This window comes from Lepisosteus oculatus, chromosome 12, assembly GCF_040954835.1.
Source record: "Lepisosteus oculatus isolate fLepOcu1 chromosome 12, fLepOcu1.hap2, whole genome shotgun sequence".
Lineage (NCBI taxonomy): Eukaryota > Metazoa > Chordata > Actinopteri > Semionotiformes > Lepisosteidae > Lepisosteus > Lepisosteus oculatus.
The window spans coordinates 31,592,331-31,605,495 of NC_090707.1; the positions used below are offsets into that span (position 1 = coordinate 31,592,331).

Consider the following 13,165-nt stretch of genomic DNA (forward strand, 5'->3'; position numbering starts at 1 on the left):
GTTGAAAATTGCTGTTCCAACCTGAGAAAGTTTGAGCAATTTTTGAATGGGCTAACATTGCAGTGTCCAAATGTACAAAGCTTTTGTAAACTTATTAAAGAAGACTTATGGCTGTAGCTTCTGCCAAACGTGCCTCTACCAAAAACTTTCTCAAAGAGGGGTGAATACTTATAAAATCATTTTTTTTCCATTTTATGTGTATAATAAATTTAGGAGGATCTGAATTTTCTTACACTTTTACATTAAAAAGTGTTTTCTGTCAATCAATAACAATAATAACAAGAACAAAAACCAGTTAAATACATTATGATTCCATATTGTAATACAATAAAATGTAGAGAAGTCCAAGTCAGTGAATGCTTTTGATAGTCACTGTACCTACACAGATCTAACTGAACTTTGGGACCACTGACAAAGTTATGGTATCTGACTGCAAGAATTGTTTTGTGCAAAAACAAAATTACACCTGTACCCTTTTTTACAAGTGTTTTTTTTAATGAAAATCCAGTACTATGAAGCATGTGAATTGTTACCTACATTTGGAATAACAAAAGCCTTCAATACTAAAAACAAACGACACAAAGAAATGTAGAGAGTGAGGAGGAAGGCATTGTACAACTCTTTTCATATTTAGTGTTTGCATCACATTCCATTACAGTAACTAGTATGAGTGAGAGCCTGCACACTTGTGCACGGAGTGTGATACAGTTCACTGCCTCTTCCTTCATGCGTTGTTTGCTATTGTGCCTCTCTTACTTTTCTTATTAATATTTGTGGTATAGACTTTGGTAAATGGTAAATGTCTTCATCATTTATTCTTCAATGATTTCATCTTGTAAAGAAAATGAAAATTGTGAGTGTGTAATTACACAAGAAGCAAATGAAATGCTTATTGCACAGTACAGTACTGTACTTTGGTATGATTAATGTTGTCTAACTAGGTAAGAAGTGTATTTTTTTACTAAAACCACAAACCGCAGCATGAATGTTAGTTATTATTGTTTCTTTTGTCATTTTCGGGTGAAAATGGTAAAAGTAGGTGACATTTTTGGGGTCCAGGAGGGATCGTAATTTTTACCCATAAGAAATAATGGAAACAATGTTGTTCTTTTTGCAAATTATGATAAAGGGTTTCTGGGAATGATTGCAAAGAATTCTCTCCACCTATGAACATGAAATACAACACATATACTTTATGTTTTTCATTATAATTTTGTACAATGCCCTAAGAGTGTATACAGTATTTTCATGTTTGAGAGTTTCATCAGAAGTTCCAAAAAGTCCAATATTTTTTTTCAGGAGTGTCCATTGGAGCTGGTTGTAGCCTTTCCACTGTGATAAAACTGCTGGAAGAGCTGGTTTCCAGTCTGCCAAAGGAAGAGACAGAGATATTCAGAGCTCTTTTAAAACAAATGAAGAACGTTGGTGGGCAGCAGATCCGCAATGTTGCGGTAAGTTGCTCTTGGTCTGATGTCGGACTTTATTTTTTACAACTATGGGGCACGTTAATTAAAGGACAGGAAATTTCCACAATTAGAATCTGGTAAAAGGACACCAAATTGCCTAGACTTTTTTTTCTCCTGTTACCACTAAGCTAGTGTCATGCGTAATTAATGTGGTGAAATGTGTAATACCATCATCTTTCACTGAGGGCAGGTGATATTGCAGCCATGACTAATACAGGATTACTAAATGCCCTGTGATGACTGCTTGGAAAGTATAGTAGTAAAAAGAGCTTCTGAATTCCAGTTTGAATGTGAACCATTAAACAATAAGAAAACACTCCTAATTCAAAATAAAAAAGCAAACACCCCGGAAGGAATTATGCAGCTCTCCTTGATTTCAATCCATTTAAGAGGAAGTCAAGATACGTCCAAGTTTATTGTCATTATACTCATACACACGTACTGTATATGGTATAACGAAATGCTATTTAGCAGCTCTCGGGTGGTAAGTAGTGCAAACACATTTTTAGCACAGTTTAAAGTGTAACTATTTGCCCACTTCCTAACTTGTATATCAATGCATTAATTATACTTCTCTCACCTGAAATCATTACAGATTCTGAGAACAAAACATCATTTTAAAATGTTAATCGTGGCAGAGAAAATGCTTTGTCACTCACAACTGTAAAACTGGAGACTGTGCCCCTGATCACATTTTATAGTGTATAACATCAAAGTTATCTGTAAAAAAATAATTCAGGTAATAATAATTACCATGTATGTTGTTCCTCGAAAATCATCTGCTAGGGTACTAATCTGTATTGAAAACTGTCTCAACTGCCCCATATCAAGAAGAATAATATTAAACCAGAAATAAAGCTTTTGCAAATTTATTAATTTAATTTATTCTTACACACATTGTGGTTGTTAGAGAAAATTGGTTGTGCAGCCTGCAGAAAAAAAATAGGAACTGATTGGAACAGTATTGTTATTTTAAAAGCAAGCAAGGGAAATCATGATCCAAAATATATATAAATACTGAACATTATTTTAAAATAAGTGTAAAAAAATGATATAAATATAACTAGGCTAGAGTGGAGACCTATATCAGGGAATGAGCTGCCCAGGAACAATATAGGCTTTACAGATAATGAGGTAAACTTTGACCAAAATGTTAATGTCAAAAGTTAATGAATGTGAAGGTTAAAGTGTGGAGATAAGAAACGTACTGCAGATTTTCCAAAGAACATCACCTCATCTGTGAAGCATGTTGTAGGTAATGTTGTAGCTTGGGCATGTTGGGCCACCTCTTCAGCTGGCTCCCTGTTCTTTATTGATGATATATCAAATATCGGCAGCAGGAAAATGATTGCTGATGATGCAGCAGGAAATAACCAAAAGCACACAGAGAATAAAACCAGGGAATTCATCAGGAGAAACAAGTGGAAAATTGTAGGCTGGCCAAGTCAATCTCCTGTCTTAAATCCAACAGAATATACTGTATGTTACATATTGAAGAACAAACTGAAGCCAGAACACCCCAAGAACTCAGAAGTGGCTTGGAAAATGTTCTCAAATACTTAATTTGTGGCCTTCATTCTTTCTGTGTGTATGCAGATAGCCCTTGTTCAGGGTCTGTTACAGTATGTTTGTGGTGTAATGGGATTCAATGTATGCTTGGAATTACCCCCAAAATAAAATGTATATTTTGTCATAATTTTCAGTCATATTAATTTCATAATGATAAATTATAGATATTATATATGTGACCATGACGGCTTAGCAGGACACTAGGCACATCTAAGGCTCACTTTGCTACGGGAGTAATTCACAAGAAATAATTCAGAGCTAGCTAATAAATAGTTATTATACAGACTAATACTGTATACTGTACATGAAATGTATATGTAAATGCAGTAGTTATTGGGTAAGTCCAAACCCCTCCACCCAGCTTTCCTTCCCTAATATTTGTTTTGCATTAGTCTCTAGGGGCCAATATTGTCAGTGCCCATCCAAACTCGGACCTCAATCCTGTTCTTGCGGCTGCAAATTGTACACTCAGTGTTGTGTCACAGGGTGAGTAAGAATGAGACTGCTTTTATTTTCTAAGAAGGATGGCATAATAAAAGGTTGTAGATGAAATGAAGCAACTTGGCTCCTATTGCTCATCGGCAGTGTTCAGATCTTCAAAGGTCTGCTTTAGAATACCCATCAGGGTTCTTCTTGAATAGTGTCAGTGACTCAGCATCCGCAACATAACATGAGCGTATGTGCCGCTATCCCGTAAACTCTTTCATAGCCAGCAGCCATGTCACTCTGCAACTCACAACTGGCAACCTGCTGAAGCTCAGCAGGTGTGAGCCTGAGTGGGAAAAACTAAGGTTGCTGCTGGAAGAGGTGTTAGTGGGGCCAGCAGGGGGCGCTCACCCTGCGGTCCATGTGGGTCCTAATGCCCCAGTATAGTGACGGGGACACTATACTGTAAACAGGCGCTGTCCTTTTGATGAGACATAAAACCGAGGGCCTGACTCTCTGTGGTCATTAAAAAACTCCCAGGGTGTTTCTCAAAAAGAGTAGGGGTGTAACCCTGGTGTCCTGGCCAAATTTCCCATTGGCCCCTTATCAGTCATGGCCTCCTAATAATCCCCATCTATGAATTGGCTTCATTACTCTGCTCTCCTCCCCACTGATAGCTGATGTGTGGTGAGCATTCTGGTGCACTATGGCTGCCGTCACATCATCCAGGTGGGGCTGCACATTGGTGGTGGTGGAGGGGAGTCCCCATTACCTGTTAAGCGTTTTAAGTGTAGTGTCCAGAAAAGTGCTATATAAGTGTAAGCAATTATTGTAATTATTATAAAGATACATTTACTGTTTCCTGTCATTTTGCTCAGATAGAATACAACTTACTGTATACTTGTGGAGCTACTTTATCGGATTTAAGAGCTTACATGTAGAATTAATGTTCTTATATATTATAGCACACAGCTTTATTAATTTAAATACATTGATTTCTCATAAATAAAATGGTTCCAATTGTTTTACTATCATCGTGTCAAAGATGAATGTATATAGACCGAGAAAGAATAGAACACAATAAATTCTAATCTTAAGATTTGTCTTGAAATATTTTCTTTATTTTACAACACATTTAAAGCCATGCATGTTTTGCAAAATGTTGAACCTCTTTTCAAAGTTTCAGAATTAATCTCAGTGCTAGTTTTTGTTTTGTTTGGCAGTGGGTGTTTTAATGGTCCTGCTGTATGATTTGAGTCTTATATTTTGTGAAGGGTGATCATTCCAGTGAAGTACTATACAATGTTTTATTTTCAATTTTTATCATGTTTTTCTAATAGGAGGCAAAGAGAACATTATATTAAATGAAGATTTCTTTGTTGGATTTGGAAAAACGGCTCTAACCCCAGATGAAATATTAGTTTCTGTTTTCATACCCTTTTCTAAAAGGGTAAGTATGATTTCAGTTCTTAACTACCAATATTTGCAAGTTTTGAATTCTAAAGATGCTTTTCCCTTTTTATAGTGCTAAAAAATATTTTGCTTAATCATTAAAATATTTTGCTCAATATTGTACTATCTTTACAATCATTTTGCTCAATCATGTGAGTAGAGTGCTATAATGTTTTCTCTGTTTCACATTTCTGTGGCTAATGTTATAAGGGGTCATACTGCAGTTATACTGTACTAATTCAATTTAAAAAGCTGCATGTGATGGAAATATTCAGGTGGATACAATGGAATGAAGAGTTCATTTTGAGAAGGCCAGAAAGAGTCCAGAAAAGCTTTCATTCAAAATTTGACATTATTTAATTTATCTCACATAAGTAATGATATTGATTCTCATTGATAAATAAATGATATTTCTGTCAGTTTTCATAAAGATGTAAGCTTATGTTCACAGATCTTTGTGAACCATGTTACTCCATGACAAGGTTATTGTTCACAAGGTTTGTCCACCATATTGGACATTGCAAAAATGCTTGAACGATTCCTATAAAGTTGTCAGGTGAAACACAGCAAAACCTGGTATAAATGATTAAATATTGTAAATAACCAGTTTTGCTAGAAATTATTGCTGAGCAGAAACCCTCCCTAAGAGCAAGGCAGAACTTGGAGGGGAAGCTATTTATTTTGTAAGGAATAACGAATCCAGTTTCATTTAATTTATCCGAATCGATTAACATGTCTTGGGGACATGTTTTTTTCAAAGTCATGATTTCTGTCTTGCTGAGATCAATTTCTTAGGCCTTTCATTTCTTCAAACATTAAAAAAGTACTTGCTTTAATTTAGGTCTGTTAGTACAATTATTTATAATTTAATTGCCAATTGCCAGAAGCATTTACTGTTCTCTTTGAAATGAAATGTGAAAGATGGTACTGTGAGATACCCGTTATGCTCCACTGTGTTTTTCAGGGCGAGTTTGTAAGAGTTTTCCGCCAGGCCCCACGGCAGGAAAATGCCTTCTGTTCCGTCAACTCTGGGATGAGAGTCCAGTTTAAAGAGGGAACAGCTGTTGTAGAAGACCTGAGCATTTTTTATGGAGGCGTTGGCCCCTGTACTGTCAAAGCCAAGAAAACCTGTCAGGAAATCATTGGAAGGTAGGGAGAAGTTCCATTTCAGATATGTTCCCTATTAACCTACAGAACTTTTCCCACTGTTGTGTGAAGCTTTAAAAGTTGCACAGGGCCATTAAAAGAGATTTATAGCGTTTATCCATTTTCTAAATGCTTCATTCAGTTCAGGGTCGTGGGGGAGCCGGAGCCTATCCCAGCAATCACCAAGCTCAAAAAAGGATCCACCCTGGACAGGACACATGCCGTCGCAGGGCATACACAGACACAAGCACAGACACACACACTCACACCAAGGCCCATTTCCCCAGAAGCCAGTTAGCCAACAAGTATGTCTTTGGACTGGGAACACCCAGTGGAAACCCACATGAACTTGGGGAGAACATGCTAACCCCACCAAGATATTGCAATGAACCCAGGGCCTCAGCACTGCAGGACAGCAATGCTAACCATTGTGCCACCGTGCCACCCTTTTTAATAGTTATTTATAGTCTAAGCGTAAACATGCTCATAGGCCAGCTATGGTTTTTGTGATATTGATCTTCCTGTAACCAGCCGAAGTACTGTAAACCCCAATCCAAGTTGCTGTGAGCTACAGTATATGAGCCGCATTGGAATCAGTGATTTCTCATAACGTTAGCTAAATGTTTTCAGAATTGATATGTATCCTCTTACAGTACGTGTATAAAACAAGCAATAGCATAACAACTCTTGGCAATGAGAGAAGGGCGTTTCACTGATCTTTTTCATTTAGTGGCTAGTAGCTCAAAGCTCTTATCCATCTGTTTCTCGAAGGACACCACGAAATCAGCAACGTGGCTGGGCAGTTTGTTCTAGATCCCCACAATCCCTTTGTGTAAAGGTGTTTTTCCTGTTATCAATTCTAAAAGGACATGTGCCTTTGTTTCCACTTCCTCAGCTCTCTGTTTCACCATTAGCCTTGATCCTGAAGTAATCTTATAAGTCAGTGCCTTTGAGGATTTCAAAGATTCTGCTTTTTCATTTTGGTACATTAACAATAACACAAGTTTGACACTTTTGAGCTCTAAGAAAATAAGACGGGTTCGCCCAGTTCTATAGTACAAAAATCAACCATACAAGAACTTGCATTACGGCTCACAACACATAAAGTAGTTTTCATTTTCTCTTTTTCATTACCCATCTAGGCCCTGGAATGAAAAAACCATTAGCGAAGCCTACAGGCTTCTTCTGGATGAAATAGAGCTTCCACCTTCTGCACCAGGAGGTATGGTGGAGTTCAGAAGAGCTCTGACACTCAGCTTCCTTTTCAAATTTTACCTGGAAATGTTGCAGAAACTCGGAGAGATGGTAAGCAGTCTTTTAAACTGCATAATTCTCCAAGCCTCCAAGTGCACATTAGGTTGTAATTCAGAAGTTCCAGAATCCATTTTTTTCTGTTATTTGGACAACGATGTGAGGTAAAATATATTAAGCTTTTCAGGGGACCTGAGAATAGTTAAAGAATTGTAAGATACTGTTAGGTAAGAGATAAGATCACTTTATTGGCCATATACAATTTCTTGTTTTTGGAATTTGTCTTTTCACATACCCAAACTTGCTCTCCATGAGACACACAGACAGGGAGAGAAGCTTGGGGTCAGAGCGCAGGGTCAGCCATTTATACGGTACCCCTGGAGCAGTTGAGGTTAAGGGCCTTGCTCAGGGGCTCAATGGAGTATGATTCCTCTGCTGGCCACAAGATACGAACCAGCAACCTTCCAGTCACAGTGCCACCGCACCCTGTATCAATTGTCAATTGTCATGACATTCAAAGAACTGTTCAGAGAACTAAAAATAAATTAATAGTATGACTAACAGCAGAGATACAGGTTGTTGATTTTGTTGTGAATAAAGTGCCCAACCTTACAGTGAATTAGTTAGTAGCCTTAGCTTTTTTTTAAATCATACCAGAGAAAAAAAGTAATTTTAAGCTAAAGTAGATATATTGTACATAACGTGAGGGATCCTACTAATAATTGTGTTCATTCTTAGCTGTTTTTTGTTTTCAGTACAGTTATTCCATTTTGCTCTTTTTGCAATCTGATAAGTCCCTGTTTCCTGTAGAATGTAACCCTTGAGGATGTTCCTGGAGAATTTGCCAGTGCAATACGGTTCTTCCCTCAAAAAAGGGAACACAGTGTTCAGGAGTTTCAGGTTTGTATCCCACCTGAAATACTGTTACACCTGTAAAACAATAAAGATGTTTTATTCCTAGTTTCATGTGTAAATAGGGAAATAATTGTGGGAGGATGTTAGCAACAAGAATGTTAAGGGGAAAGGTAAATTCTGAATACCTTATTCTTGTAATACTGTTTTTTTTTCTGTTTTTTTAGAATTGACATTTTTCACAGTTTCTCAAGTGAAAGTGCTATGGTTCAATATTTGACATGATGAAAGTACTAACATTTGCTCAGGTATTATTGAAAAAGCCCATAAGGAATTTTCAATAAAAGGGAAAGGGAATCAACCCCTTCATATAATGGTGATTTTGTTTCATACATAAATTTGTATGCTTAGCTGCAGTGCCTCTTATGTACTGAATTTTTCTGCTCTGAGACATATTTGGTACTGCCTATCGTGTGTTGCAAGATGAGTGTGATTAATTAATTGTTTAATGCTCTTTTCCTTGTAATAGCATATTCCTTTCAATTTCAAGGTGGTGGCTCATGATCAACCATGCTGGGATCCTGTGGGGCATCCCATAATGCACCGGTCAGCAATCAGCCAGGCGACAGGAGAAGCTGTTTACTGCGATGACATACCGAAGACAGAAGGCGAGCTGTTTCTAGTCTTGGTGACTAGCACAAGGCCTCATGCAAAGCTGATGTACGCAGCTTTTTTTTCAAATAAACTTCTTCAACTGTTTTTTAACATGTAGGAAGTTTATGTACAAGATTTAGGGTCGTTGGTATTTACTACCATGCATAAACATCCCGTTAATCAGGTACACTTAATGTAAATCAAATACTAACCTGAAGAGACTTGATAAATTAGTCCAAATAATGAAATCTTTAGGTTGGTTAAGCCAATAAAAGCTTGCTTGGATAGATTTAATCCAAACATACTATGGTCCTACAGAGTCTGTAGACTTCTTCTCTTCAATAACCCAGTGTTGGTGCTGGGTAGAGTGTTGAATAGATCTATATTTATAACATGTCTGGTGTCACATGGGACAACATTCAGTCTTGTCTATTTCTTTCTGTATTTCAAACAGTTAACAAAGATGTACTGTAGCAAAGCGCTAGTGATAAATATAAAAAAGGCGTATTAAAGAAGCAAATTAAGAACAAGGTTTCAAAGGGATTTCTGAAACTTAATTTGCATTGATCACATGCTTTTTAAAATTATTTTCAGGTATTTATATATAGTAACTAATGTAGAAAAATGTTGTGGAGACATGTGGCTTCCATTTCATAATGTTTAGGAAAGAGAGTATAGAGTAATTAATGGAAAGAAACTACAACCAGTTAAGTAAGATATGTGAAAAAGTCAGATTTAGTATTAGATGGTTACTTTGTGTTAAAGAGGAATGTTGCTGGAATGGCAGAGGAAAGCACAAGCAGTTAGCACTAAGAAAATGTTCAACATCAGGCCATTACAGATCCACCATGGTTAATCTTGTTATTACGTATGCTAATGACTGATGATCACTCAGTAATAAGTCAGTCCATTCAACAGTTTACATGGGTGTACTGTCTTATGTAGTGATAATCGCTATGCAAAATCCTTTCAGCAATTAAATGTCATCTTGCTTTTTATTTTATTTTCAAAGAATAGTGCAGATTTGGCTGACACTTGGGGCATTGAATCACATTGTAACCAGGCAGATGTTGTTGGCTGTAGGAACATGAAGAAGTATTTTAATTTGTTTTACTAGTTAATTGAACTGAGTTCATCCAGACCACTCTTGAGAAAAACCAGGACATTTTATTCAAATGTAAGGCTGGATTCCATGTTCCAGTCTTCTACAACTCTTTGTGTAAAAAAGCTTACCAACACCTTGCAATTTAATGAGTTGAGTGGGCTACAGCCATGTAAATATCATTGTATATATTTCAATACTAATAAAGATAGATTGTATAAGTATAAAATATTACCTTTTAAGTTATTTCGCTATCATAAACGTTTGGTGAAAATACATACAGTATGCTACAGTATAATATTAGTGGGAATATACAACATAGAGTTCTATATTGCTGTAATATCAAGAAAAACATACAGTTCTGGAGAGCTGCTGGCTAGCCCTGCACTTCAGCCCTTTGTTTCCTCAGTCCTGTAGGAGATGATATAGGAGAAGAAATGCTAGTTATCATCTGGTGTTTCTCCCTGCAGCGGCATTGATACAAGTGAAGCTCTTAAAGTACCAGGAGTTGTGGATGTGATAACTGCAAAAGATATCCCTGGAAAAAAATTCAGGACCTTCACCAATATTGATGAGGAGTTACTGGCTGAGAATGAGGTACGGGGAGGAAGACTTATAATTCTGCCAAACTATTTGCTTTATCGTAGGTGTCTGATGCTAGACCACTCTTTTGCAAGGTAAAGAGACACAGCAGAAGGCACTATTCTTGCTGTCTGGAACGTGTAGGACCCTTACAGTGTTACAACTGCCTCGTTTTCATTTACAGATCTGGGTGCTGCAGTATCTGCCATGCTTGTCTGTGTTTTGATAACACAGTCTCTGTCTCATTTGTCTCTGTGGAGCGCAGGTGTCCTGTGTGGGTCAACTGGTATGCGCAGTGGTGGCAGATACGAAGCCACATGCTAAAAGGGGGGCAGCGGCCATCAAGATCACCTACGAAGACCTGCAGCCATTGATCTTCACCATCCAGGTGCCTGCAGCTGGTGCCTGGGAATTCGGTGACACAATCAAAAAAAGCTGTTCATGAACAGAAAACATACAGTATTTTAGATGATCTTGTAGGGAGGTACAGCACAGCTCAGTGAAGTTTTTAGATTAGTTTATTCAATCAACAAGCCCTTCCTTAAAGTAATACATACTGTCTTTCTCAAGGGCCTTTTTGTACTACAGTCGACCTCTTGTGTTTCCATAAATGTCTATACAAAGACGATACATATATTTATAATATAATGTAAATGTCACGTTCGTAAACCCCTCCTCTTAAGGATGCTCGAGCCCTTCCTTGTTTTTTACTCATCTCCCACATCTGCTCCCTGTTCCAGCCCCCTTTTCAGTTCTCCTTAAAAGCCAGATGCTTACTCTGTTCCGGGCTCTGCATTGGTTCCCGTACCAGGCGAGTCTGGGACCTGGAAGTGCCTGGTCCTATCAAGTTTTTAGTTCCTGTTCCCGTTCCTGTGCCGGTCCCGACCCAGTTCCTGTTTTTAACCCCGTTTGTCTTGGATGGACCGCCCGGCTTTGGACTTTTGCCTCCTCCCGGATTCCCCCTTGGACTTATTTCTGGATTGTTTGCCTCGGCCACACTTTCCCCGATCACCAGCGGACCATGGACAAGCCCCCTGTTTTCATTCCCGACTCCCAAATTCTTTTTTCCCTGTGTTTTCCTCACTCATCCCCGGATTGTGTAGTCTACATAGGGTCCGGTACAGTAACAGCTGGGCAGCACGGTGGTGCAGTAGTTAGCGCTGCTGCCTGACAGTGCTGCTGCCCTGGTTTCGGTTCCTGGGGTGCTATCCTTGTGGAGTTTGTATTCACCCTCCATGTTTATTTAAATTCCTGCTGGGTGGACCGGTTTCCTCCCACAGTCCAATGACATACTGGGAGGTTAATTGATTGGCCTCTGGGAAAAGTGGCCCTGGTGTGAGTGTCTCAGTGTTTGTGTCTGTGTGTGCCCTGCGATTGACTGGCATCTCAGTACAGGGTGTATTTCCCTTTGTGCCAAATGCTTGCTAGTTTTTTTTCCAGCTCCCCTGCACAAACATGTGCTGGATAAATGTATGAGAAAGTAAACAGATGGATGTAACAGTTCATACCAAATAATTTTATGCACCAGCATGAATGCATGTTCCAACATGAAGCTGTCAGAGAATATCACAAATTCATTCCGTCAGCTAATGTAGTCACAGCCAGAGTCAAACAGTTTGTTGTTGCCTGAATTCTACAATCTCTGTATGAAGTCTGGGTTATCTCTCCCCTCTTTACGTTTTGATCGTCACTGTTCAACATTTGGCTAATAAAAAATGTGCAAGTGCAGCAAATTCTGAAATACTGCACTTAGCATTTGCATATTTACTGCTATCATTGATTTAGAATATACTGTATCTATATGATACATAAGATACATAAGAAAATTACCTGAATGGAAAATGCAGAGATTGTTTCTCTGCAATATAAATTGGCCTAGAAAACATGTATGTGCATGTCAGAATTTTATATACTGTATAGTGCATAATAAGGCATTTAATATCAATCATATGATTAATATTTAATCAAATATTAAATATACAATATATTTAAAATGTTAATATCAACATTATGTTTCATAATTGAATAATAATTTGATTAGTTTAATAGTTTTAATCCCAAAGTATCCCAAAGCAATCAGTAGGAGGGATCTGCATCACCCAATTCTAGGTTACTGGAAATTATATTTTGCAGCTCGTTTGTAGATTAAATTCTGTATCTCCGTTGCAGCACACAAAATAAAGAGAAACAACCGTTCTAAGCACAAAAATGATTTACTTATCAAATTCATAAATGTATGTAAATAAGCATGAATAAATTAGTTAACTTTCAGATATATGGTGAATATATAGGCTCTCCACATATAATTACTGTCACTTTTGTTTTTTTTAACTTCCAAAGTAGACCACTTACAACATCTATCAAATACAGAGTAGCCGGTATTTTGGAAGGTTAGAGTATGTTGAAGTTTATTGTGAGGACCATCGCTTGACAAGACTTTAGAGGAAGTTGATTGCTCCTCTTCCAGATGTTGGACATTTTTGGAGATCATTAAAAACTGAGCTCCACAGTGCAATAAAGAAATCATAGGGCACACAGCTGTAATACCAGCGAGCAAATTGCTTGGGCTTAATATTTAAGGTTTTATGACACAGTGTTGAGTATCCTGCTTGTTGTTTTGATTTTGGCTTTTTATTAAACATTTTCATTCTTATTTTCGGAACGT

The 13,165-nt window shown here is 37.7% G+C and overlaps 1 protein-coding gene across 3 annotated transcripts in view; it reads left to right on the plus strand.

The window, feature by feature from the left end:
• Window positions 1-13,165, plus strand: part of aox6 (aldehyde oxidase 6) — a 54,781-nt gene that overhangs the window by 14,831 nt on the left and 26,785 nt on the right. For 2 of the 3 annotated variants that reach the window (XM_069196234.1, XM_069196233.1), the window contains exons 11-19: window positions 1,300-1,451; window positions 3,428-3,521; window positions 4,802-4,911; window positions 5,878-6,062; window positions 7,202-7,364; window positions 8,121-8,210; window positions 8,713-8,882; window positions 10,389-10,515; window positions 10,766-10,888. In XM_069196234.1, coding sequence (XP_069052335.1) covers window positions 1,300-1,451; window positions 3,428-3,521; window positions 4,802-4,911; window positions 5,878-6,062; window positions 7,202-7,364; window positions 8,121-8,210; window positions 8,713-8,882; window positions 10,389-10,515; window positions 10,766-10,888 — 1,214 coding nt within the window. 3 annotated transcript variants of the gene reach the window in all.